Source organism: Pituophis catenifer, unplaced genomic scaffold, assembly GCF_029215685.1.
Source record: "Pituophis catenifer annectens isolate HBS135680 unplaced genomic scaffold, rPitCat1.0.hap2 SCAF_8, whole genome shotgun sequence".
Lineage (NCBI taxonomy): Eukaryota > Metazoa > Chordata > Lepidosauria > Squamata > Colubridae > Pituophis > Pituophis catenifer.
This window is the reverse complement of record NW_027256888.1, coordinates 73,587,499-73,612,697: the sequence shown is the minus strand read 5'-3', so window position 1 is coordinate 73,612,697 and position 25,199 is coordinate 73,587,499. Positions and strand designations below refer to the sequence as shown.

Genomic DNA, 25,199 nt, shown 5'->3' with positions numbered 1-25,199 from the left:
GATATTTGGCACTTTCACATTGCTTTGCTTCTAAAGTCACCCTAATGTTATCAAGAGGTGTCACAAAGCATTTTTTTTGCTTAGAGATCAGACCAGACTGAGAGATATAAACAGTATAAAGGTAGCCAAACGTTGTACTTATCTGCCCAGTGGATGGCACTTATTATATACCGCTTTGCAGTGCTTTACAGCAGCAGTCACCAACTGGTGGTCCGTGAACCACTGGTGGTCCATGAGAAAATGTTGGTGGTCTGCAGAAGGCCCCTGAGCTGAATACATGCAATGAACATTTGTGTTGCTGCAGAGGGGAGCAGAGGAGAGCAGAGGGGGAGACTCCCCTTTGGGGTCTTCTTGTTTATTTTATTTATTTTATTTTATTTGTATACCGCCCTTCTCCAGCAGGACTCGGGGCGGTGAACAGCCGAGATAAAACAGAGCATACAAAATTTAAAAAACAATTTAAAAGGTAATTAAATAATTTCGGCCCACAATTTAAAACAACCCAATTAAAACCAATTTCAAATTAAAACTGAAACGGATGGGATCAAGCCAGCCCGGCTAGGTGAAATAAATGAGTTTTCAGGGCCCGACGAAAAGTCCGGAGGTCTGGTATCGTGCGTATCTCTAGGGGGAGGTCGTTCCAGAGGGCGGGTGCCACCACAGAGAAGGCTCTCCCCCTGGGGATCGCCAGCCGACATTGTCTGGCGGACGGCACCCTGAGGCGGCCCTCTCTGTGCGACCCACCCGCTTGTGTGGGTCGAAGGGGGGCAGAAATTCTGACTTGGGGTCTGCTTTAGCCTCCTGGTGCGGGGCTTTGGGCGAAGGCTGGAAGGAAGTATTGCTGGTGGCAAAGAGTCGGAGGGCCTCGTTCCAGTGGGACTGCATCATGGCCTGGAACTGGCTGACCATCTCAGCCCGCTGAGCCTCCAGGCGCCGGTACCTGGCCTTGCACTCCCACAGGTCTTCCCTCTGCTTGGAAAGCCTATGCTCATAGTCCTCAGTGAGGTGCTTCTGCTGAGCTTCCTTCTCGGTCAGATCCAATTTGAACTGAGCTGTTTTGCCAACTCTTTCTCGTGGTGGCTGCCAGGTCCAACAACTGCTTCCTGTTGAGGCCCTAAGAGCCTGGGTGAGGAGGTGAGGAGTGGCTGGGTGGGGAGGGGCAAGTAGAGGCCAACGAGACACCCCTCGATGTGAGTGACATCGAGTTGACCACACCCACCCAGTCACATGACCACCTAGCCACGCCCACCCAGCCGGTCATTAGACAGATCATATTAGTGGTCCATGGGATTTAAAATTATGAATTTAGTGGTCCCTGAGGTCCAAAAAGTTGGTGACCCCTGTTTTATAGCACTCTCTAAGCTGTTTACAGTGGATATTTTCCCTCAACAATCTGGGTCCTCATTTTACAGACCTTGGAAACAACAGTCAACCACTTAATAGCCAGCCATCAACACCCCAATCAACAACTAAAAAAACACACACTAAATCAAGCACCACATAAATACTATGTATAGAATAGCCCAAAACACACATTCTGGTGAGAGAGAGAAGTTCCCTGAAGATGGGCTCCAGCACAAGTCCAAAAGCTTGGAAGACTAAACTTCTGACCCAGATTAGATCCTGCAATATTATCTTGGGACACACATATTTCCCTTCATTCACTAGGCTATCAATTGCAGCTACTTAGATTTCATTGAAATGGAATAAAAAAAAACCTCCTGATGGTAATGTTTGTACAGTAATGAATTGGTCTATTATGTAGGTTAGGGTTTCTCTAGCTTTGGAGGCGTTTAAAAAGGCCACCAACCACTTTTCATGGATTGTTTAATTGGATTTCCTGAACATCGCAGGGGGTAGACTAGATTCTTAAGATTCCTTTTAACTCTACAATTCTACGACAAATGAACTTCAAAAAGCCCATTTGTCTCCAAATGGTACTTCTAAATGTGACTGTAGGAGAAATGTATTCAATACATTAGGGAGTCATCTTATTAGTTATTAAAATATGTAAATGAGTTTAAAGACTTATTTATCTTTATGGATTGGGTCCTACCACAGCAATAATGTTAAAGTTTATACATAAAAATTAGTAGTAGTTGAGGCATATTTCTAGCTTTTAAGCAAATCTGATATCCACTCTCACTCCCCTATGTTAAAATATCTTACAAATACTAGTGCTACCAATGCAGCTTGCAACAATCCAGACAATCATTAAATGGCAGCAAAGAGACTTTTCAATAACTTTTTCTTGCCATCAACTCTGGATTTTGGCAGCCCACATATGGTAGCAAATATATAGCTTATTGTCTCGGCTTCCAGATTCTGCAAATATTGTTTAGCAGAAGCCAAGAAGAACAGATCCCTGTAAGCAGCCAGCATAAGTGTTTATTTCTAGAGCTTGCCAACTGGTTACCATCTGTCTCTTTTTGTGCATGATCTGTTTGTTCTCCAATAGTTAATGCAGAAATGTTTTTTCATTAAGTCTCCCCCCCAACTGCCCCTGCATAAGAAAAAGGAATTATTTCTTTCTGAGGTTTTTTTTGTTTTTTCAAGTGCTGCTTTTGAAAGCTTTGGCTGAAATCCAAAGAACTATTTTAGTCATGTTTAAAGTCAGGGAATATCCAATTGAATTTTGACCATCCTCCTTCGTCATATTTCTACTGCAGACCTCTTTAAAAAGATGTTATTGTTTTCTTGGGTGCTGCACGAGTTGTATTATATCACATTTGCTTTTAGCCGTCTAGCACGTGTTTATCTAACTAGATAAAATATCTTTCTGGGACCCGGTGGCTCAGTGGCTAAGATGCTGAGCTTATTGATCGAAAGGTCGGCAGTTCAGTGGTTCGAATCCCTAGTGCTGCGTAATGGGGTGAGCTCCCGTTACTTGTCCCAGCTTCTGCCAACCTAGCAGTTCGAAAGCACGTAAAAAATGCAAGTAGAAAAATAGGAACCACCTTTAGTGGGAAGATAACAGTGTTCTGTGCGCCTTTGGCATTTAGTCATGCCGGCCACATGACCACGGAGACGTCTTCGGACAGCGCTGGCTCTTCGGCTTTGAAACGGAGATGAGCACCGCCCCCTAGAGTCGGGAACGACTAGCACATATGTGTGAGGGGAAGCTTTACCTTTACTTCATTTGTCGTCCACCAGTGGCTTTCCTGGCAGAGCACGTGTCATCTGCTGTGGAGCTACCCTACATTTCTATGGGTTGATCAGGCATGTTTTGGACCTAATCTCAGTTTAGATAGGATGATTTGAATAGTATTCTGATGGGTGTGAATCGTGGGCAAATACCAACAGCAGTAGACAAGCAATATTTCAGGCAACTTTTCCATCATGAGTTGATATTGAAAAATCCAAGAATCAACTTTCAAGGGATTTATAAAGTCAATAAAAAAAGAACAGAATACAGGATAACAGAGTTGGAAGGGAGCTTGGAGGTCTTGTAATCCAACCCCCTGCTCGAGCAGGAGATCCTATACCATTCCGGACAAATGGCTTTCTCTAAAAAAAACTCCAATGATAGAGCAAGGTTGAACTAGAGTGCTCTCTACGCTTGGTTGTTTGCTTGAAGATGATTAATCATCCTACTAGATAAAGTTCTCAGTGCCCGGGGTAGATTATGGACAACATCTGCAAGCAAACAACCAAGCTCCAAGAGCTCCAAGGACTCCACAATTTATAAAAGACACAACTGATGGTTATAACTGATGGCCCTGCCAGCCCAAGAGCGAATTCTATAACCATTGTAAAAGAAACTCATTCCATTCTCTATAACAATGTTTCTTAAATGCCAACTTTAAGATATGTGAACTTCAACTCCAGTCTGGGAGTTGAATGTCTATGGGGATTGTCAATCATCCAGGTCCAAAGGCAACTGTTCCAATAAAGCAAGTGATAAAAAGAAATAATTAATAAAGGCAACTAGACTTTCTCTGAACTGAAGAAGCTTCTTGGATGAGAAGCGAAATGTTTTTAAGGAAAAAAAAACCCCAAGAAAGTCCAGTTGCCTTTTTGAAAATTACCTTTTGGGAGTTGAAGTCCACATGTCTGAAGGTTGTCAAGATTGAAAAACACTGCAATATAAAGAATCATCTGTCCTTTCCTTGCAGCTTCTGTTTTGGGGTGTAGTGGAGAGAGGAGTTTTGGGGGGAATTTAAAGGATGTTGGCCCCTGGAATGTCCCTGAGATGAGGTTACAATGAAAAGCTCTTGTTCAAGCCTTCTCGTCTTCAAACATGAGTGATGACCAGGAAAAAGGCATTGAATTTCCCTTCCCTTAATGGTTCCCTCCATCGTTGAATTTCTCTTCCCTTAATAGTCCACTTGATGCTTAATTTAAGTGGGGCTGTGCAAATGTTGAAGGAGTTTTTCACTTTGATGATGCTTTGAGTGATTCATACCTTTGAAGATGCTCCATGAAGCCACACAGACCTCACTTCCCATCTCAGAATAAATCAAACGTTGCATCTCCTAGAACCATATAATCTCCTTGCCATAAGGAGGACACTACAGGATCATGAAGGTGGAAGAGCCATTTATGCTGGCAAGTCTTGTATTAAGGCAGCCTTTAGACCCATTGCACCATCTGAATCAGTGGTGGAATTCAATTATTTTTTACTACCAGTTCTGTGGGCGTGGCCTGGTGGGCTTGGTGTGGCTTGGTGGGCATGGCAGGGGAAGGATACTGCAAAATCTCCATTCCCATCCCACTCTGGGGCCAGCCAGAGGTGGTATTTGCCGGTTCTCCGAACTAATCAAAATTTCCGCTACCGGTTCTCCAGAACCTGTCAGAATTCACCCCGATCTGAATTATACAGTAGATACAGATATAGATTATTGAACTATAACTCTTAGCCAGCATTGCCATGTGAGAATAGATTGCCAAGAATTACACTTTAATGAGAGCCAGGGGTTATCTGCTCCTTCCCTTACATCTTGATCCAATCTATGTGCATACCTCTACAATCCATTGTTATTCTTTTCTCTATCATGCACACTTTTCTGAGATATAAATGATTGTGTAAGGGCTCAGCAAGTCAGAAGTAAACAGTATTGTATAATCACTGTTAATTATCCTGTTAGTAGCAACCAGATTGACAATAGCCCAGTGCTAGAAATCAAACACACTCCCCCATCATATGCTTATATTATATTTCTACGGAAAAATCTACACATTTAATAAGATGTGTTAAAGGATATTCATAATCAAAAGATTTTTCATGATATGTGTCATTTTAGAAAAGGAAGTTCATCTTTATTAGTAAATATATAAGGAAAAGGATCCTCAGGTGTATAAAATGTCCTAGTCAAATATTTAATAATGTTATATATTTTATGTTTATTAATTATTTCTTTTTATTACTTGCTTTATTGCTTTTTTAATAGGAAAAAAAGTCTTTATATATTTTAATGTCTCTACTGGATTTGTTGGTTATCTTTCATTTTATTGCTTGACTAATTTAATTGCCTTTTTTTTTTCAATATCAAGTTGCCTCTGTATCAAACGTTCATCATTAGCTTTTTACCTTCTTCTGCATTATATTATACTGCTTTTGGTGGGTTTTTTTTTACATTGGTTATTTTACACCATTGTGTAACTTTATATAACACCTATGAAATCTGAGAAAGAAAGGGGAGAGGAAGGAAGGAAGGAAGGAAGGAAGGAAGGAAGGAAGGAAGGAAGGAAGGAAGGAAGGAAGAAGGGGAAGGGGGGAAGAGAAGGGAAGGGATGGGAAGGAAAGGAAAGGAAAGGAAAGGAAAGGAAAGGAAAGGAAAGGAAAGGAAAGGAAAGGAAAGGAAAGGAAAGGAAAGGAAAGGAAAGGAAGAAAATTTTGTTTTGGCTTGGATTCAAAAGGTACAGTTGGTGGATTTAAAATGGCTAATGTCACATTTCCAGAAAAGGGCTGTCAGGAAAAAAAAAAACCCAGTTTAAATCTTTTTGCCCAGATTAGTTGCTCCAAACTAAAAAACTAAGGCCAACTCTAGGTCACCCTACAGTTTCCTTCCTTGCTCGAGGCCAAGTAGTGCATTTGCCAAATGTTCTTGAGTGCTACTGAGATATTCCTTTATTCAGGATTGCTCTTGCTCATTTTAATATCACCATCACTACTCCTGAAACGTGTGCAGATTTTAACAAATGATTAAAAAAAAAAGGTGGAGGGCAAACAGCTCAAACAAGAATAACTGCGGAGGGACGTGCATATGAGCGGGCAACTAATTCACATGTCGTCTGACAGCTTGTAGAGACCCAGATGATCGCTAGCCAGTTAATTCCTAATGATCTCATTATGCCCTGCATAGTATTTTGCCTTGAAGAGAGGGATCAATATCCTATTGGGAGGCTCTCATAGGCTTAATGGAATGTCCTTTATATCTCTCTCAGGAAACAAATGGGTGAAAATGCAGCTTCCCATATTCCTTAACTCTATGAGATGCAGGAAACACTTGAGAGAACAATCAAAACAGATATGTTCCTATGGATTGGACCTTATAAATATGATCTTGGTAGTTTCTGTCTCTGGCCCTTAAATAAGAGGCTTTCTAAGTGGGAATTTTATATGTATAAAACTGCCATATAGATCAGGGGTCTCCAACCTTGGCAACTTTAAGACTTGTGGACTTCAACTCCCAGAGTTCCTCAGCCAGCTTTGCCATGTAATTCCCTGACAATATATTTGCAAGGTAGCTTACCTTTCCCCTGGATATAACAAAGAAGGTACTTCCTTCCTCTCCTTCTCGGATAACATAATCGCCTTTGTCATAGTATTCCTGTGGAACAAAGAAAAGACAAATAATAATAAGCTGTAACAGTCTACAGATAGTTCTCGATTTATAACAGTTCAATTAGTGACCATTCGAAGTTACAACAGCCCTGAAAAAAGTGACTGATGATCATTTTTCACACTTACGACCGCTGCAGCATTCCCAGGGTCGTTCGGACACTTGGCAACTGACTCATATTTACATCGGTTGCCATATCCTGGGGTCATGTGACCCCCCCTTTCGCGACCCTCTGACAAGCAAAGTCAATGGGGAAGCCAGGTTTTCTTAACAACCATGTTACTAAATTAACAACTGCGGTGATACACTTAATAACTGTGGCAAGAAAGTTCGTAAAACAGGGCAAAACTCACTTAACAAATGCTTCACTTAGCAACAGAAATTTTGGCCTCAGTTGGGGTTGTAAATCAAATTTAGATCTTCCCAAGACACTAACAAAAAAAAACTATTGGCATTTTCTAGAGAAAATTATTTAAATTCCTACCAAATGTACAGTCAGGACTTAAGATATGAATATTGTATTAATCAATTTACTTAAAGTGGATTGAAGTATTGTCCTTCAAGCAAGGGTGATATTAATATTACATAACAACCATTGTATTTGTAGGCTTTCTATATGGGGAGAACAGAATCCTTCTATGCCAAAAAAATAACGCAAATTCTAAAAAGCTACGCCCAAAAAAGCTACAGCAGCTTTCGGGAAGAAGGAACAAAAGCCAAAAAATTTTTTGGCTCCACTGCCTGCATTTTCCCTGTGGCGAGTATGTCTTCTTCTGCATAAGTTATAAACACGTTGATCAATTAAACATGAATGTCTTTTTAAATGACTGAAAGGGGTTTAAAGCTAATTGATAATCCAAATAAATCTATTAAAGAATGTGGCATGACTATTTGCACAAAGTAATTCCACGGTCTTTTGCTTCCTTTGATCAACTGCTCAGATTTAGTCAGTGCAAAACCATTGAAATCAAAGGGTCATTATTATGGGCCAATAAATCAAAAAGTACTGATTATTCAGGCTTCAAAAATACATACATACATACAAATATATTTTTAAATAGGCCTGACATGAAGCCCAGATTGGTTTCTATGAATTGGACCTTATAAATATGATCTTGGCAGTTCCTGTCTCTGGACCTTAAATAAGAGGCTTTCTAAATGAGAATTCTATATGTATAAGACTGCCATATAGACAGCACCAAGTTTGGAAAAACTATAGATATAATGCTAACTAGCTGAATACCCGTGCTCCGCTACGAAACTATGTGATTGGGTTTGATAAATGGACACTTACAGCTTGAAACTTAATGGGTAGTTAAGCAGCCTCTCCTCTCCCCTTCTCTCCCTCAGCCTTGCCCCACAGAAGCCTCTCCTATCCTATCCCCTTCTCTCCCTCAGCTTTGCCCCACAGGATCCTCCCCTATCCTATCCCCTTCTCTCCCTCAGCCTTGCCCCACAGAAGCCTCTCCTATCCTATCCCCTTCTCTCCCTCAGCCTTGCCCCACAGAAGCCTCTCCTATCCTATCCCCTTCTCTCCCTCAGCCTTGCCCCACAGAAGCCTCCTCTATCCTATCCCCTTCTCTCCCTCAGCCTTGCCTCACAGAAGCCTCTCCTATCCTATCCTTCTCTCCCTCAGCCTTGCCCCACAGAAGCCTCCTCTATCCTCTCCCCTTCTCTCCCTCAGCCTTGCCCCACAGAAGCCTCTCCTATCCTATCCCCTTCTCTCCCTCAGCCTTGCCCCACAGAAGCCTCCTCTATCCTATCCCCTTCTCTCCCTCAGCCTTGCCCCACAGAAGCCTCTCCTATCCTATCCCCTTCTCTCCCTCAGCCTTGCCCCACAGAAGCCTCTCTTATCCTATCCCCTTCTCTCCCTCAGCTTTGCCCCACAGGATCCTCCCCTATCCTATCCCCTTCTCTCCCTCAGCCTTGCCCCACAGAAGCCTCTCCTATCCTATCCCCTTCTCTCCCTCAGCCTTGCCCCACAGAAGCCTCTCTTATCCTATCCCCTTCTCTCCCTCAGCTTTGCCCCACAGGATCCTCCCCTATCCTATCCCCTTCTCTCCCTCAGCCTTGCCCCACAGGATCCTCCCCTATCCTATCCCCTTCTCTCCCTCAGCCTTGCCCCACAGAAACGTCTCCTATCCTATCTCCTTCTCTCCCTCAGGCTTTCTAGCCCCTTCTCTCCATGAGGCTTTCCCCACAGACGCCTGTCCTATGCTATCCCGTTCTCTCCAGAATTATTTTCAAATTGGGAGGGGGAGTAGAACGTCTAACTAGTTAGCATCAGAGCGTGTTATAATAATATAGGAAATACTAATGCTCTGATGGTCATTTTGAAAAATCCTTTCTTAGTGAGCACCTAGAAGCCAAGAGGGACATACGTGGCAAATTTCAAGTTTGTAGGCTTTACGGTTCTGGAGATTTCATGATTACAGCATGAGTGGTTTTCGCTTTTATATATATATAGATAATACGGGTACACTAATAATACAATTAAACATGTTAGAGGTTACAAACATGCTCAAGTTCTAGAGCAGTACAGGTGTCCATCATAAAGCTGAAGAATTATAAATGCATGACATGACCTCTTCAGGAGGAAGACTTAGAGACACAAATTAGTTCATTGGGGCAAATATGTGTCACTTTCAAAGAGGAATTTATCGGAATAACAAAGTAACAGAATAAGAGAGTTGGAAGGGACCTTGGAGGTCTTCTAGATCAACCCCCTGCTCAAGCAGGAGACCCTATACCATTTCAGACAAATAGTTGTCCAACCTCTTGTTAATTCTTAAAAACCTCCCGTTGTTGAAGCTCCTACAACTTTTGGAGGCAAGTCGTTCCACTGATGAATTGTTCTAACTGTCAGGAAATTCCTCCTTAATTCTAGGTTGGTTGGCTCTTCGATTAATTTCTATCCATTGCTTCTTGTCCTGCCTTCAGGTGCTTTGAGGGAATAGCTTCACTCCCTCTTCTTTGTGGCAGCCCCTTAGACCAGTGTTTCTCAACCTTGGTAGCTTGAAGATGGGTGGACTTCAACTCCCAGAATCCCCCAGCCAGCACTGCTGGCTGGGGAATTCTGGGAGTTGAAGTCCACCCATCTTCAAGCTACCAAGGTTGAGAAACACTGTCTTAGACAGTGGAACAGGGCTATCATGTAATTTGATTCCTTTAGAAAAACAGAGAGTCTAATAGAGTTTAAATTAAAGAATATATTGTCAAAACAATTTAGTTCTTAAGTTTACGAAAAAGGACACGAGGTTTCCAATGGTATCCTGGATCAAGTTGCTCAAACTGGTCAAATGAAATTTCTTAGACGATTGCTAAATTACATAAAGCTTTCTCTTCTTGGGCTTTCTTTGTAGCTGGAGAAATGCCAGCTGTTTAACTTCTCTTATCAGTCATCTTGTGCTCTAATTAATCTATCATAGAGAAGAAATTCCTCACGAAGAGCAATATTAGATTTTGTCTGAAGAACAGACAAAAGCATTCTTTTGTTAAAGTAGAATAAAAAGCTAACATTGTGGGCTACAGGAATATTACTGCATTCTTATAGAAATAATGTTCTCCTTGAGTAAAGACAGGACTGAGAAAAAGAAAAGGGAGGAGGGGGGAAAAATTCCTAATAAATCATTAACGGCGGCTGCAGTTTTATAATTACATATATTCCATTGTCTCACTATGCAATTTTTATGCTGGCAAACTACCCATTCCAGAGATGGGTTTCGGCAGGTTCTGACCAGTTCTGCAGAACCGGTAGAAGACATTTTGAGTAGTTCAGAGAACCGGTAGTAAAAATTCTGACTGGCTCCGCCCCCATCTATTCTCTGCTTCCCGAGTCCCAGCTGATTGGGAGTTAATGGGGATTTTGCAGTAACCTTCCCCTGGAGTGGGGAGGGAATGGAGGTTTTACAGTATCTTTCCCCTGCCACGCCCACCAAGCCACACCCACCAAGCCATGCCACGCTCACCAAGCCACACCCACAGAACCGGTAGTAAAAAATTTTTGAAACCCACCACTGATCCATTCCCATTCTTCCTACACACAGACAACAAACTTGTTGGATTATTTGGAGACACAGGACATCTCAGGTAGATGTGCAACCCAAATAACTGAGTCAAAAAAGTCAATATGGAGATCCCAGCAGTTCAATAGAATACTCATCATTTTTTGGATATGTGTTGATAATACATATATATAAAGGGGCAGAGCTCTACCTCCATTGCCATGACTGCCATATTTGGTTTTTTTTTTTTTTTTTTGATACCTCCCATGGATGGCATTGACCCAAACTACTTAAACCAAGAATCCAAACAACTTTTTTTTTTTACTTTAAAGAGATGCAAGCAACAGGAGAGGCCTAACACATTTAAATTCATGCTAATGTTTTTGCTTTGCTTTATTGCTTTTAGGTGCCATACAATATTTTCAAAGGAAAAAAATTAGACAATCAATTTGGAAATGTGCTTGTCTGTGTGGTCTTTATTTATGACCTCATACGGTGCATTTAAAGCAACCCAATCCTGGATTAATGCACCTTAAAATCACACCTGGAACTCCTACTGCAAATGGGTCCCTAGCCTCATTTTTGCAGCCTCCCTCAGCCCTGCAGTTTTGCACCGTTGCTGTCATCCTTCTTTATCACAATATTGGGCAACTTTTGTCTTTTAATTTTAAGAGAAAGAACAAGTAAGAAAGAGCCTTGGTAGTACAGGAGTTTAAGGCACCCTGTTATTAAGCTTATTAAGACTGGCTGCCTGCAATTACTGCAGGGTTCGAATCTCGCCAAGGCTCAAGGTTGACTCAGCCTTCCGTCCTTTCTAAGGTAGGTGAAATGAGGACCCAGTTTGTGGGGGCAATAAGCTGACTTTGTATAAATATACAAAAGGATGAAGGCTATTGCTGAGCACATTGTAAGCCGCCCTGAGTCTCCGGAGAAGGGCGGCATATAAATCAAATTAAAAAAAAAAAAAAGTAAGCTTTTTGCTAATGTACAGCTGGGATTCATATCCGAAAATTTAGCAAATGGCTGTGGGTCACAGTGGATGGTACAGGTAGTCCTCAATTTATGACCACAATTGAGCCCAACATTTCTGTTTCTAAGCAAGTTAACAGTTGTTAATTGAGTTTTGTCCTATTTTACAACCTTATTTGCCACAGTTAAGTGAATCACTGCAGTTGTTAAATTAATAACATGGTTGTAAAGTGAATCTGCCTTCCCCATTAACTTTGCTTCTTAAAAAGTCGCAAAAGGGGATCCCATGATCCTGGGTCACTGCAACCATCATAAATACATGCCAGTTACCAAGCGTCTGAATTTTGACTGGGTTCAGTCAATGTGACTGTCAGCATCTGATCGTGACTGGGGGGATGTTGCAATGGTTGTAAGTGTGAAAAATGATCATAAGTCACTTTTTTCAGTGCCACTATAACTTCAAAGAGTCACTAAAGGAACGGTTGTAAGTCAAGGACTATCTGTATTGATTTTAAGACAGCCAATGGTGTAAGTCAGCTTTTGTTCTGCCCCAGCTACGGATTCCAAAGAACACAGCACACACAAACTCTGAACAAAACTTAGTTTACTCAAATAACGCAGTTTTAGCAAATGCTGGCTGATAATAAGCATTCTTAACAGCCTGCCAGAATTCCACAGATAAGATAGACAGAGTCTTACTGGAGTTGGCAGCAAGCCCAGAAGCAAGGTTGCAAAAAAATCCCAACACGATGATTAGCGAACTAAAGTTGTTTCCTGCAGCTTGTTACAAGCTGCGTTCTTTCTTAAATAAGCTAAGGGCGTGGCCAATTAGCCCCAAGCCTTATTCTCGAGGAGACCTCCTCCTGAGGAACCACTCCTGCCTTTTGGCAGCTCTGCGCGCCCATGCATCGAGAAGAGGCTCCTCCTCTTCGTCCTCTTCACTTAAAGGAGCTTCTGGAGGTTCTGAAGGCCCTGACTGAATCCCTGCCTCTGGCACCACATCTTCTCCAGCCTCCTCGCTGTCCGACTCAAGCGCCGGCTGCACAGGCTGCTGGCGCAGCACCACACCAGCCTCCTTGTCGTCAGGATCAGCAACAATCCGTGCAGGCCGCTGGCGGGCCACAACAGCTTTCTGGTACATAAAACAGGAAGCTTGAAACAAATGATTCAGGTTGTGACTTAAGCAGTCAGGCCAGCTCTGCAAACAATTTGTGCTAGACGATGATTTCAGCGAAGGTATTCTATTGTTGCAGTTGCATAATATCGAAAACCGGCAGTGGGTCTCTTTAGATTTCCCTGCCAAATGGAAGGAGTGTGTTGCCAAAGACTTGCTCTGGAAAAATTCAGGTCACGCAGGCAACACACCAGCTTTTGGAAGGAAGAAAGGGAAGGAGGGAGGGAGTGAAGACAAAAGCTGAGCCCAAATGGCATCTAATATTAATATATCTGGGACTGTACTTTTCATCATCATCAGATGACTCTGCAGCATTCCTGTCTACAATTAAATTCCTTTTTTTTTTTACCCTTTGTTCTACTGGAGCATGCAAATCCATGATTACATAAGAATGTGTGCACAATAAATCAATTTGCCCAGAATAATTTCGATTAGCCCTTCAAATATAAAACTCTTCATTTACACAGATTAAAGCATAAACAAAAGAAAAGAGTGAAATAAACCAGATCTATTAATAATGGATCTCGGATTTTTTTTTTTCCAGTTACAAATCATTATATTTCAAAAGTGTAACAAAAGACAGCAGACAGAATATCCTGCTATTTCTTTTGAAAGCTATGCATGGTTGTTTCTATGGGTCATTAACACAAGTATTTGGTGATATATGAGGTAAGTATCACAGCATGTCACATTTTTACAGGTAGGTGTTATAATTCTATCAGCTATATTAAGTGCTCTTAAATATAGACCCCCAGATTCAAATGTCCCTTCCCCCAAGAAAGGATTAAATTTACAGATTTCCTATAGCATTTTATTCCTTCCCTTCCTCATCCATTTACTTCCTTTCCTTTCCTTCTTTCCTTTCCTTTCCTTTCCTTTCCTTTCCTCTCCTCTCCTCTCCTCTCCTCTCCTCTCCTCTCCTCTCCTCTCCTTCCCTCTCTTCAATTTGACCATTTTGACATATTTAGGGAGTTTTCCACAGGCAGAATTTTGTCTCAAGCTTTTGCAATGGGACATTATTTCCCATAAATTTCAGCTTTTTAGACAGCATGATCTGGCTATTTTACATAAAGTACTGTGATAAAACATGCTATCCACCAAAAACTACATGTTGCTAAAGCAAATCTATGGGAAGCCATGCATTTTAGAAAGTATTCCTGGGAATTTCAGTATGAGTTCCAGAAAAGCAAGGACGGTAAACTTCCTGCACAATGGGACTTTCAGATTCTTCACATTGAAAATGCTATTGAATAATCTTATTTAGCTCAGATCAAATAACACAGAATTTGGAGCTTAATCAGAGCATACAGTAATATATAACTCTGTTTGACTTTACCCTAGAGTGATTTTGCTAAAGAGATAAATAAGATTAAATAATCTCATTAGGGGTACAAGACTTACCACTTCCAAGCAGTCTATAATCTTGGTTAGTTTATCTTCGGGTAAATTCTTCAGTAAAGAAACACTTGAAAAAAACCAAAAGAAATCCGCTGAATTCAATTTGTATACAACGTTTTAGCTTTCAGTTTTCAACTTTTACTTTGAACCATTTTGACTTTAGCTCTTTCTTGGAGAGTATTTGATACCCCTAAAATAGTATGTATATTATGGGTATTACCTATAAAAGACAGTTAACATGAATGTGGTTAATGGTAAAGTTTGGCATATATATGGAAGTTCAGCAGTGGTACAGAATAATCACTATAATCTACAGCCTTTGCAGAGGTTTTTGCCCAAAATACATTCTTTCAGTTTGGTTTGAGTATAATTACTAGGATAATTACATAGGATTTTATATCTGAGGACCATGTTTCTTCAAAGAACTGTGATTTGAGAAGTGGCTTCTAAATGGCTGTCATTAAAAACGTCAAGTTATCTGTCAGACTCTTGTCAACAATTTCAGCAATCAGTACTTGCTCAATCTATACAACTGCCTTCAAAACAGGATGAAAATCACCGTTTTCTATCCACCGATGAAATCAATACTGATAGAACAGATACTCCCTACCGATTCTTTTTCAATCCAAATTCAAAGACTCGTATTTTCATTGGATATTGGATGTAAACAATAATATTGTTCTGTTTGTAGTAGCTATTTTCACATTGAAATTAATGACCAAGGTCATTAATTTACAGCTACAAATATCCTCCTCATAGCAGAGGATATTTGTAGATCCGAGTTGAACTGTGGAGTTCTTGTTATTCTCTCTAAGCTTGGTTGTTTTCTTGCAGAAGTTTTGTTACAAAACTAGGAAACATCTTCAGTGCTAGAAAGGACTGAGTTTTCAGCCATCAACAGGCACATAGGAATAAATGACATGTACATACCACTCAAGAGACACTCAAAAGCCTAAAAAGAAAACAGAAAGACCAAAACACCTCCTTGCCAGCAATCAATAGGAGCCTGGATAGCTCAACAGACAGAGCACTATAATTTAACACCAGCTGCCTGCAATTACTGCTAGTTCAAATCTCCCCAGGCTCAAGGTTGACTCAGCCTTCCATCCTTTCTAAGGTAGGTAAATTGAGGACCCAGTTTGTGGGGGCAATAAGCTGACTTTGTATAAATATACAAAAGTATGAAGGCTATTGCTTAACGCACTGTAAGCCGCCCTGAGTCTCCGGAGAAGGGCGGCATATAAATCAAATTAAAACAAAAAACAAACAAAACAATAGCCAGATAAGCAAGGATTAACACCAGAGACCAACAATCAAGCAGTAAACAATACCCCAATCAAGGAACTATCAATTCAGACAAACAATGAAATAGTAAATAACAACCTAATCTAGGAACTACCAAGAAGAAAATGACACTCCCATCAACACTGACAGGACAAGCCACTGTATATAAACAGAGAACAAATCCCACTCCCTTCTAGCATTGAAGATATTACCTAGTTGTGTAAATAAACTAGTTGTGTTGTTCTTGTGCAAGAACAACGACCAAGCTCAGACAGCACTAAGGACTTCACAGAATTCCATGTTATAGATATTTCCTGTATACATCCAATTATATAGAGATTTGCAGTAAAGAACCCAAATAGAAAAATTCAGAACTGAACTCCTAGAGAATATTCAGATTTATCTACAATGTCTTCATTTCAATATAATAACTAAAGGACAATTCTGGATCTCAGAATTGATAATAAGATGCAATTCAGCTATCTTCTAAAAGCAGAAAATAGAGTTTGCAGGTAGTAGCACCAACTACCAACCTAAATACTTCCTTTTTCTTTCCCCCTTTTTTTTTTTTTTTTTTGAAATCATAAGATTTTATAAATAGGACCAAAATATTGCCCAGCAAATTCTTGTCTCAGAATATCCTATTTTTATCTGCTGATATTAAAAAAGAAGGATGCGGGTACCAAGTTTACCTTCTCAGAAAGTTTCTATATTGGTCATGCCTTGCTTGAGCTGTTCTTCTCATGATATTTTGGAAAACCTCTCTGTCTAATGCCCATGTTTTCACACTGGTGACAGCTAGAGAAAAAAAATGAAAACAAAACAGAAAAGTAGACAATTCTAGCATACAGTATAATATCCATGTACAGTCAGAACACATTTTCTCAAATAATGATGTTTACTAAAGTTCTTAGCGCTACCGAGAATATCTTCACACTTTCTCTCCCAGGAGTTAACACTGAGGAGTTGCAATCAGCTTCATACTTTATTACTCACACATATATTTTTTTTTTTTGTTTACCTTGTTCACCACTTCTATCAATTTTCTTTGGAAGATGACCTACAAATATTGTAGACAAATAAATGTAGTGGCCCAAAGCATTTCAGAATAATGATTCAACTGTTATATAATATCTTCCAAAGTCATCTATAAATCAAATAGTGTAAAGAAGCTAATTTTGAACGTAGACATCCTCTATACCTCCATCTGCATTTAGGAAAAAAAAAAACATTGAGTACTTTTGCATACTATGTACTTCGCCACATTATGTCAGAATGCATGAGGATGTCCAGATTAGAGATTCTACCTTGCATAGAAAACTTGAGCATGGTTGGGGCAAAATGGGGCTATGCTTCTGGCACATTGATCAAATGTGCCTAAACAGTTAGGAAACAACAGAATAAGAGAGATGGAACCGACCTTGGAGGTCTTCTAGTCCAACTCCCTGCTCAGGAAGGAGACCCTAAATCATTTCTGAAAAATGACTGTGCAACCTCTTCTTAAAAGCCTCCAGTGTTGAATCACCCACAATTTCTGGAGGCAAGCAGTTCCACTGATTAATTGTTCTCACTGTCAGGAAATTTCTCCTTAGTTCTAGGCTGCTTCTCTCCTTGACTAATCTCCATCCATGGCTTCTTGTCCTGCCCTCAGGTGCTTTGGAGAATAGTTTGACCCCCTCTTCTTTGTGGCAGCCTCTCAAATATTTGTTGTTGTTGTTATTAGTTGCGAAGTCATGTCCAATCCATTGCGACCCCATGGACAACGTTCCTCCAGGCCTTCCTGTCCTCTACCATCCTCTGGAGTCCATTTAAGCTCACGCCGACTGCTTCAGTGACTCCATCCAGCCACCTCGTTCTCTGCCGTCCCCTTCTTCTTTTACCCTCAGTCTTTCCCAGTATAAGGCTCTTCTCCAGTGAGTCCTTCCTTCTCATTAGTGGCCAAAGTATTTGAGTTTCATCTTCAGGATCTGGCCTTCTAAAGAGCAGTCAGGGTTGATCTCCTCTAGGACTGACCCAGTGGTGGGTTCCTCCCGGTTCGGTCCGGTTCGGCCGAGCCAGTAGCAGTGACGATATGATGTCACCGAACTGGTTCTCCCCCCCCGCACGTTATTCTTACCTTTTATTTGGACCCCCCCATCTATTGCTGCCTCCTGAGTCCCAGCTGATGACCAGAGGGAAAAAAACTGTTTAAACTCTTGCTGCGGGACCGTCCTACAGCTGATCAGTGTTAAAAGCAAACAAATGAGTCGGGTCGTAAGTGCGAGGACTGGTCGTAAATGCGAGGACCTTCCAGAAATGACTCTGACCAGCTAGCCACACCCACCTAGTCACATGACCTCCAAGCCACACCAACAAAATAAGCCACGCCCACAGAACCGGTAGTAAAAAAAATTAGAACCCACCCCTAGACTGGCTGGTTTGATCGCCTTGCAGTCTAAGGGACTCGCAGGAATCTTCTCCAGCACCATAGTTCAAAGGTCTGAATTCTTTGGTGCTCAGCCTTTCTTATGTCTCATGATAGCAGTGTCTCAAATATTGAGACACTGCTATCATGTCACCCTTAGTACTTTTTTTCCCATTAAACTAATCATATCCAATTCCATCTTTTATATGTTTTATTAGCCTCCAGTTCCCCTAATCAACTTTCAGTAATGTACCATGTACATTACTGAACTAAGGTTGCAATCTATGTAAATAACAAGTAAATAACATGTATATATGATCATAAAGAACTGTACATAATTACCTGTAATAATACCCATATACCCATATACAAGCAAAGATACAATACTATGTAAATAATATGTAAATAATTTAACACCACGGAACCGAAAAACGCAGAATTGTATTTCTATATTTTCACAATAAAAACCATTAAAAAAAAAAAAAAAGGAATCCCTGCAGCCTGAAACAGCCGAGAGCCGGGAGGCCGATCCAACAGTAAATCAATTTGTGCTAATTAGGCTGTGCTGAAGCTGAAATGGGCTGTTTCTTCTTGCTGTTTGCTGCAAGGAGGTAAATTGCTGGGAGGCAGAGGCCAAAGGGTGGGGGCCAGTGGGTAAGTGGGGCTACATTTGGTGTATAAGATGCACCCAAATTTTCACCCCCTTTTAGGAGGGAAAAAGGTGCGTCTTATACTTCGAAACATACAGTAACTTTACATATAATTTCAAAGTTTTCTATGCAGATGTGACATTTTCAGGGAACTGGATTTCGTAGAGAAACTGATCGGTTCTGTTCCATATATTTCTTTATTCCATCTCTAATAAGAAAGTATTCAGGATGTCCTCAAATTGTGCATTTCCCTACTATCGTTAATTGGAAAGCATGGCAGGAGAAATAATAATATCATACGTAGGTTTCATTCACAGATTTTTGAATTTCATGTCCTCACCATGGAACCCTGGACTATAGTCTTGTTTTTTGCCATGTTTTCAGGAACAATCCTACTCACCTTTTATTGAGGCTGTCCTTGTGCAATTATATAAAATAGCCAGTTCTCCAAAGGCTGTCCATACAGGAATTGATGACAGAAATTTGTTATGTTGATAAACCTCCAATCTACCTTCTGTTAGGGAAAAAAAAAAAAAACCAAGTAAAAATCAAAATGATGTAATGATGTATTAAACTCTGCTTTCCTTTTATTTATTTTTTGTCCCTCTTTCAAAACATTAATCTGTTTTTCATTTTTAACTTGATTTTTGTTAACAATCTTGACAGAGTAAATTTAGTAAGTGCCTATTTAATTACAAACTAATTACAGTTTCAAATTGTCAGTAATTTAATTATGCAAATGCATGCTCAAATAAGCTTACTCCCTTGTTTTAGCAAACGTGTGGGTTTTTTTAGATAGCTTTTTTATTGTTGTTAAAGGAGGGGACTTGTGTTACATTTGTTGTGTGTTTTTCTTCTTAAACACTTGTGATCATGGTAAGGACTTAAAAGTTCAGTGATAGAAAAGTGACTTAGGACCATTTTTCACATTTATGACTGTTGCAGCATCTCCCTGGTCACATGATTTACATTCAGACGCTTGGCAACTGGTTCATATTTATGACAGTTTTGGTGTCTCAGGGTCACTGGCCCCCACGGAGAGGGCTCGCAACTTGGGCGTCCTCCTGGATGCACGGCTGTCTTTAGAAGAACTTATGACGGCCGTGGCCAGGGGGGCTTTTTATCAGGTTCGCCTGATACGTCAGTTGCGTCCCTTTCTAGATTGGGACTCCCTACGCACGGTCACTCAGGCACTCGTCACCTCCCGCCTGGACTACTGCAATGCTCTCTACACGGGGCTCCCCCTGGGGTGCACCCGGAGGCTCCAGCTGGTCCAGAATGCAGCCGCGTGGGGGATTATGGGAGCGACGGAGCGCTCCCAAGTGACACCTCTCCTGCGCGAGCTGCACTGGCTCCCGGTGGTGTTCCGGGTGCGCTTCAAGGTGTTGGTGACCACCTTTAAAGCGCTCCATGGTTTAGGACCGGGGTATTTACGAGACCGCCTTCTGCCACCAGTAGCCTCTCACCGGCCAGTACGCTCGCAAAGAGAGGGCCTCCTCAGGGTGCCATCGGCCAGACAGTGCTGCCTGGTGACCCCCAGGGGGAGAGCCTTCTCTGTGGCGGCGCCCGCCCTCTGGAACAACCTCCCCCCAGAGATACGTACAATACCAGACCTCCGGACTTTTCGTCGGGCCCTGAAAACTTATTTATTTCACCTAGCCGGGCTGGCTTGATCCCACAGTTTTTGGTTAAATTTAATTGATTTTAATTGGGGTTTGTTTTTAAATTGCAGCCAAAAATATTTAATTATTTTAAATTGTTTTTAAATTTTGTATGTTTCTGTTTTTTATTCTGGCTGTTCACCGCCCTGAGTCCTGCTGGAGAAGGGCGGTATACAAATTAAAACAAATAAATAAAATAAATAAATAAATGTGATCCCCTTTTGTGACCTTCTGAAATTTTGGGCTCAATTGCAGTCAGAAGTCGAGGATTCCCTGCATTTAAAGGAAGAGACTAAGAGCATACCCACCCTATATGGCTTGGTAGGACAGATCAATGTCCTTAAGGAAAGGCAGTTTCACAGATAATCCGACTCTATGCCATATAGAATAGAATATAGAATTGAATTTGGGATTTGTACTTCTGTTTTCTGACATTCTGAATGGTCACTAAACGAACTGTTGTAAGTTGAGGGCTACCAAAACTTGAAAGTTGCACAGATTACCATTATCAGTTCATAGAGCCATATATTACAAATAATTATATATATATATATATGTATGTGTGTGTGTTTGTATATCAAAAAGCTGAAATTCCTCCATGGGTTTCAAGCACAATTTGGGAGAAAGATAACAAAAATCAACTATAACAGTGATGGCTAACCTTTTTGTCGTTGCGCGCCAAAAGTGTGTGTGCACGCGTGCAACAGCGAATGCATGGCACCCATAATGCAATATGCACCCCACCTGCTTGTGCGGGCACGACCCCCCACGCTCCCCTGTGCATGCGCGCATCTCCACGCATGTGCCCCCCCGCACATGCGCCGCCCCCCCCCATTTTGGGGCTGGAAAGCCTCCTGCACCAAACTTTGCCATCGTGAACTGGCTGGCAAGGGGATGGATGTCCCGAGGCTGCATGCAGGTGGTGATGGTATGGCTGGTGGCCACGTGCACTAATAGGAGCTGGCCAGTGGGCATGCGCGTACTGGGAAATGGATGATCAGCTGGCTGGCTGATTGTCGCGTGCGGATGCGCACCAGTAACCAGAAGACTAGCTGGCCGGTGCACATGCATGCACCGGAAACCTGGAAGAAGAATGGGTGATGCCGCGAGTGCCAGGTGACATGGCTCTGTGTGCCACTTCCGGCACGCCTGCCATAGGTTCGCTATCACGGAACTATGATCTCTTTCTCAAGATTCTGCTCAGGGGTTTTCATTTCCTCATTTTTATTGCAGTTGAGGAATGGATCGCATTACCGCTAACAATCCTTCTTTCTATAGTCTAAACTTAATTTCTTGCTTCAACCAAAGGCAAGATATCACGTGTACAAGACCTCTAAACTTGGCGGTGCATTTTCTTCATTGTGAGTAATTGCTTCCTTCAGGATGACAAAAAAATGAAAAACACTGTTTCACAGCATGTTGTTCACAAAATACCGATTTTGCTAAAGAAGAAAACTATTGTTCTGGCCCTAAGAGACGTCAATGGAAATTGGAGATGAAACATTTGGGCAGACGGAAAGGACAGATTTGCCCTTAATCCTACTTCTTTCCTAGTATTGATTTTAACGCTTAATTAGAACTAATTCAATTCAGTTATTGATGTCTTCAGAACTGTGGCAGTGTAGTTTTGTCAGGATCAAACCAAGAGATAGAATTAGTCACGGTTATTTAAGGACACATCATGACTCATATACTGTATAGGCAAAGGGTTTGTATATGTTTGGGTTTTACATTGGGGAAGAGAAGGGTGAAGTTTAGAAAGAGACTGTGATGTTTCCCCTTTGCTCAAATTCTAAGCATACTCTTTCCATCCGAATTTATTTCCTGAGTTAATGGTAGAAAGCAAAAGAAGAGCAAAATCTCAGTTATGCACCTACACTGACCACTTTTGAGACCCAACTTGGAATCCCAAACAGTTTAAAAGAAGCCAGTCCTGAGAAATTGCTCATACCATTTACACAAAATGCAATAGATTAAAAAAAGCAATGATCTATCTGTTTGTCTGCCAATCTACGTATCGTCTGTCTGTCTGTCTGTCTGTCTGTCTGTCTGTCTGTCTATCTATCTATCTATCTATCTATCTATCTATCTATCTATCTATCTATCTATCATCTCTGTCTGTGTCTGTCTATCATCTATCTATCTATCTATCTATCTATCTATCTATCTATCTATCTATCATCTATCTATCTATCTATGCAAAAAATTAAAATCTCGGGTGTTTTCCCGCATCATTGTAAATAAATTGGTTAAAATGTTTAAAATTCTGGTTAAAATCCCAGCTTAAAATCTTCTAAAAATCCTCACAGAGCACTCTGCAAGGTCCTCAGCTAAAATCCTACCAGTGACTATCTATCTATCTATCTATCTATCATCTCTGTCTGTGTCTGTCTATTATCTATCTATCATCTATCTATCTATCTATCTATCTATCTATCTATCTATCTATCTATCATCGTCTGTCTATCTATCTATCATCTATTATCTATCTATCATCTTGTCTGTGTCTGTCTATCATCTATCTATCTATCTCTCTATCTCTCTCTCTATCTATCTATCTGTATATTCTTTGCTTTAGATAATTACGGTATATAGAGAATTGTAACTGTTTAGTGTTGTAATGATGTACACTTTATATTTTTTTTCTATTGTATTTGTCACATATTTTTAAATTTGCCTTTTTAATAATGTATGCATCTTGTGTTACCTTCCCCCCCTTTTTCTGTTATTATTTTTAAAAATAATACATAAGTAAATAAATACCTGTTCTGGGCTAGATGGAACAAGTCCAACAAAGCTTTCCTTGTGTTAGCAGTCTAAGACTTAGCCTTAGAAGCATAATTTGAGAGTTTATTATTTAAACAGACAACTAAAATGGTTACCAACCTGCCAGTACAAACAAATGGTTTCCAGGTTCCCCTTGTTTGATTATGTAGTTTCCTTGCTGGTATGTCCTTCCGTACATACATTCTACCATGTCTCTGATCTGCTGAAGGTCCAGCCTTTTCAGAAATTGGTTTCTACTCAGAGCATCTGTGATAAGCTTTTTCTCGCTTCCATTCAGCAAAACAGAGAACAGAGAACAGAGAAAGAGAGAAAAGTCAGATTAATTTGCACACATGAATGAATAGCATTATACCCAATATGTTCCTCTGTACAATATTCATCACCTACTGTCCATAAAGGTAACTTTTCACAGTAACACAAAATCTTCATTAGTAGGTAGGTATCTTTATCTGATGGGACACGGTGGCTCAGTGGCTAAGACACTGACCTTGTCGATCGAAAGGTCGGCAGTTCAGCGGTTCAAATCCCTAGTGCCGCGTAAAGGGGTGAGCTCTCATTATTTGTCCCAGCTTCTGCCAACCTAACAGTTCGAAAGCACGTAAAAAATGCAAGTAGAAAAATAGGGGCCACCTTTGGTGGGAAGGGAACAGCGTTCTGTGCACCTTTGGCGTTTAGTCATGCCAGCCACATGACCATGGAGACGTCTTCGGACAGCGCTGGCTCTTCAGCTTTGTAACAGAGATGAGCACCACCCCCTAGAATCAGGAATGACTAGCACATATGTGCGAGGGAAACCTTTACCTTTATCTGTTATACAGCTTTTCTCCAACCTGTTCAGTAATTTTTTTTCATATCACCTTGTACATAGTCCTTGACTTATTACCACAATTGAGCCCAAAATTTTTGTCCCTAAGAGAGACAGTTGTTAAGTGAGTTTTGCCTCATTTTTTGACCTTTCTTGCCACAGTTGTTAAGGGAATCACTGCAGTTGTTAAATTAGTAACATGGTTGTTAAGTGAATCTGGTTTTCCCATTGACTTTGCTTGTCCGAAGTTTGCAAAAGATGATCACATGACCCCGGGGCATGGCAACTGTCATAAAGATGAGTCAATTGCCAAGTATCTGAATTTTAATCATGTGACCATGGGGGATGCTGCTACAGTTGTAAGTGTGAAAAACAGACATAAGTCATTTTTTCCAGTGCCATTGTAATTTCGAACTGCCATTAAACGAATTGTTGTAAATTGAGGACTATCTGTAGTTGAACTTTTAAATAGGATAGGGCAGAAGGTATGTATAGTAAGTAGTTATTTTCCAGCAAATGTCTCACCGTTCTGTATTTCTATGGAAATTCATTTTTGCAGATATGTGACATTTAGCAGAAAGACAAACAAATCAGGCTGGATAAATGGAGCAGATGCAAAGGCAATAAAATCTAAATCTACCCTTAGGAAAAATATGCCTTTCTGAATATAGCTCTTCATGCATATTAAATTTAGCAGATTAAATATTTTGGTGACTTCCTGAGTTGGCCTCCTCCGGGTCCCGTCAGCTAAACAATTTCGCCTGGCGGGTCCGTGAGGGAGGGCCTTCTCTGTGGCTGCCCCGGCTCTCTGGAATCAGCTACCTCCTGAGGCCAGGACCACTCCCACCCTACTGGCCTTCCTGAAAATGATGAAAACCTGGGTTTTCCGGTAGGCTTGCGGCTGTTGATCTCACCACTACGATCTTGTGAGATCCAGCCATGAGCGGTATGTATGGGTTTTTAACGTCTCTTATTGTATATTGTTCATACTGTCTTTGTTGTAAGCCGCCCAGAGTCCTTGGCGAGTTGGGCAGCATAGAAATACGATAGATAAATAAATAAATAAATAAATAAATAAATAAATAAATAAATAAATAAATAAATAAATAAATAAATAAATAAATAAATTTCCTTAAAATTTAAAGAAAATCTCAAAGAGAAAGCATTCAGGTGAACATTCATTTTTTTCCCCATTCAAGTGATGCAATAAATAATCTCTGAATAAGCCTTCAAACTGATTTAATAAACATTTAAAATATACTTCATTAATTTTCCCCT

At 40.8% G+C, this 25,199-nt stretch overlaps 1 protein-coding gene across 1 annotated transcript in view; it reads right to left on the bottom strand.

Annotated features, from left to right (window-relative positions):
- Positions 1–25,199, bottom strand: part of PRKG2 (protein kinase cGMP-dependent 2) — an 88,628-nt gene that overhangs the window by 41,128 nt on the left and 22,301 nt on the right. The window contains exons 2-6 of the mRNA XM_070948122.1: positions 23,216–23,382; positions 19,069–19,182; positions 16,307–16,412; positions 14,334–14,397; positions 6,696–6,773 (exon numbers count right to left, since the gene is read on the bottom strand). Of these exons, the coding sequence (XP_070804223.1) occupies positions 6,696–6,773; positions 14,334–14,397; positions 16,307–16,412; positions 19,069–19,182; positions 23,216–23,382 (529 nt within the window). The remainder of the gene's footprint in view (positions 1–6,695; positions 6,774–14,333; positions 14,398–16,306; positions 16,413–19,068; positions 19,183–23,215; positions 23,383–25,199) is intronic.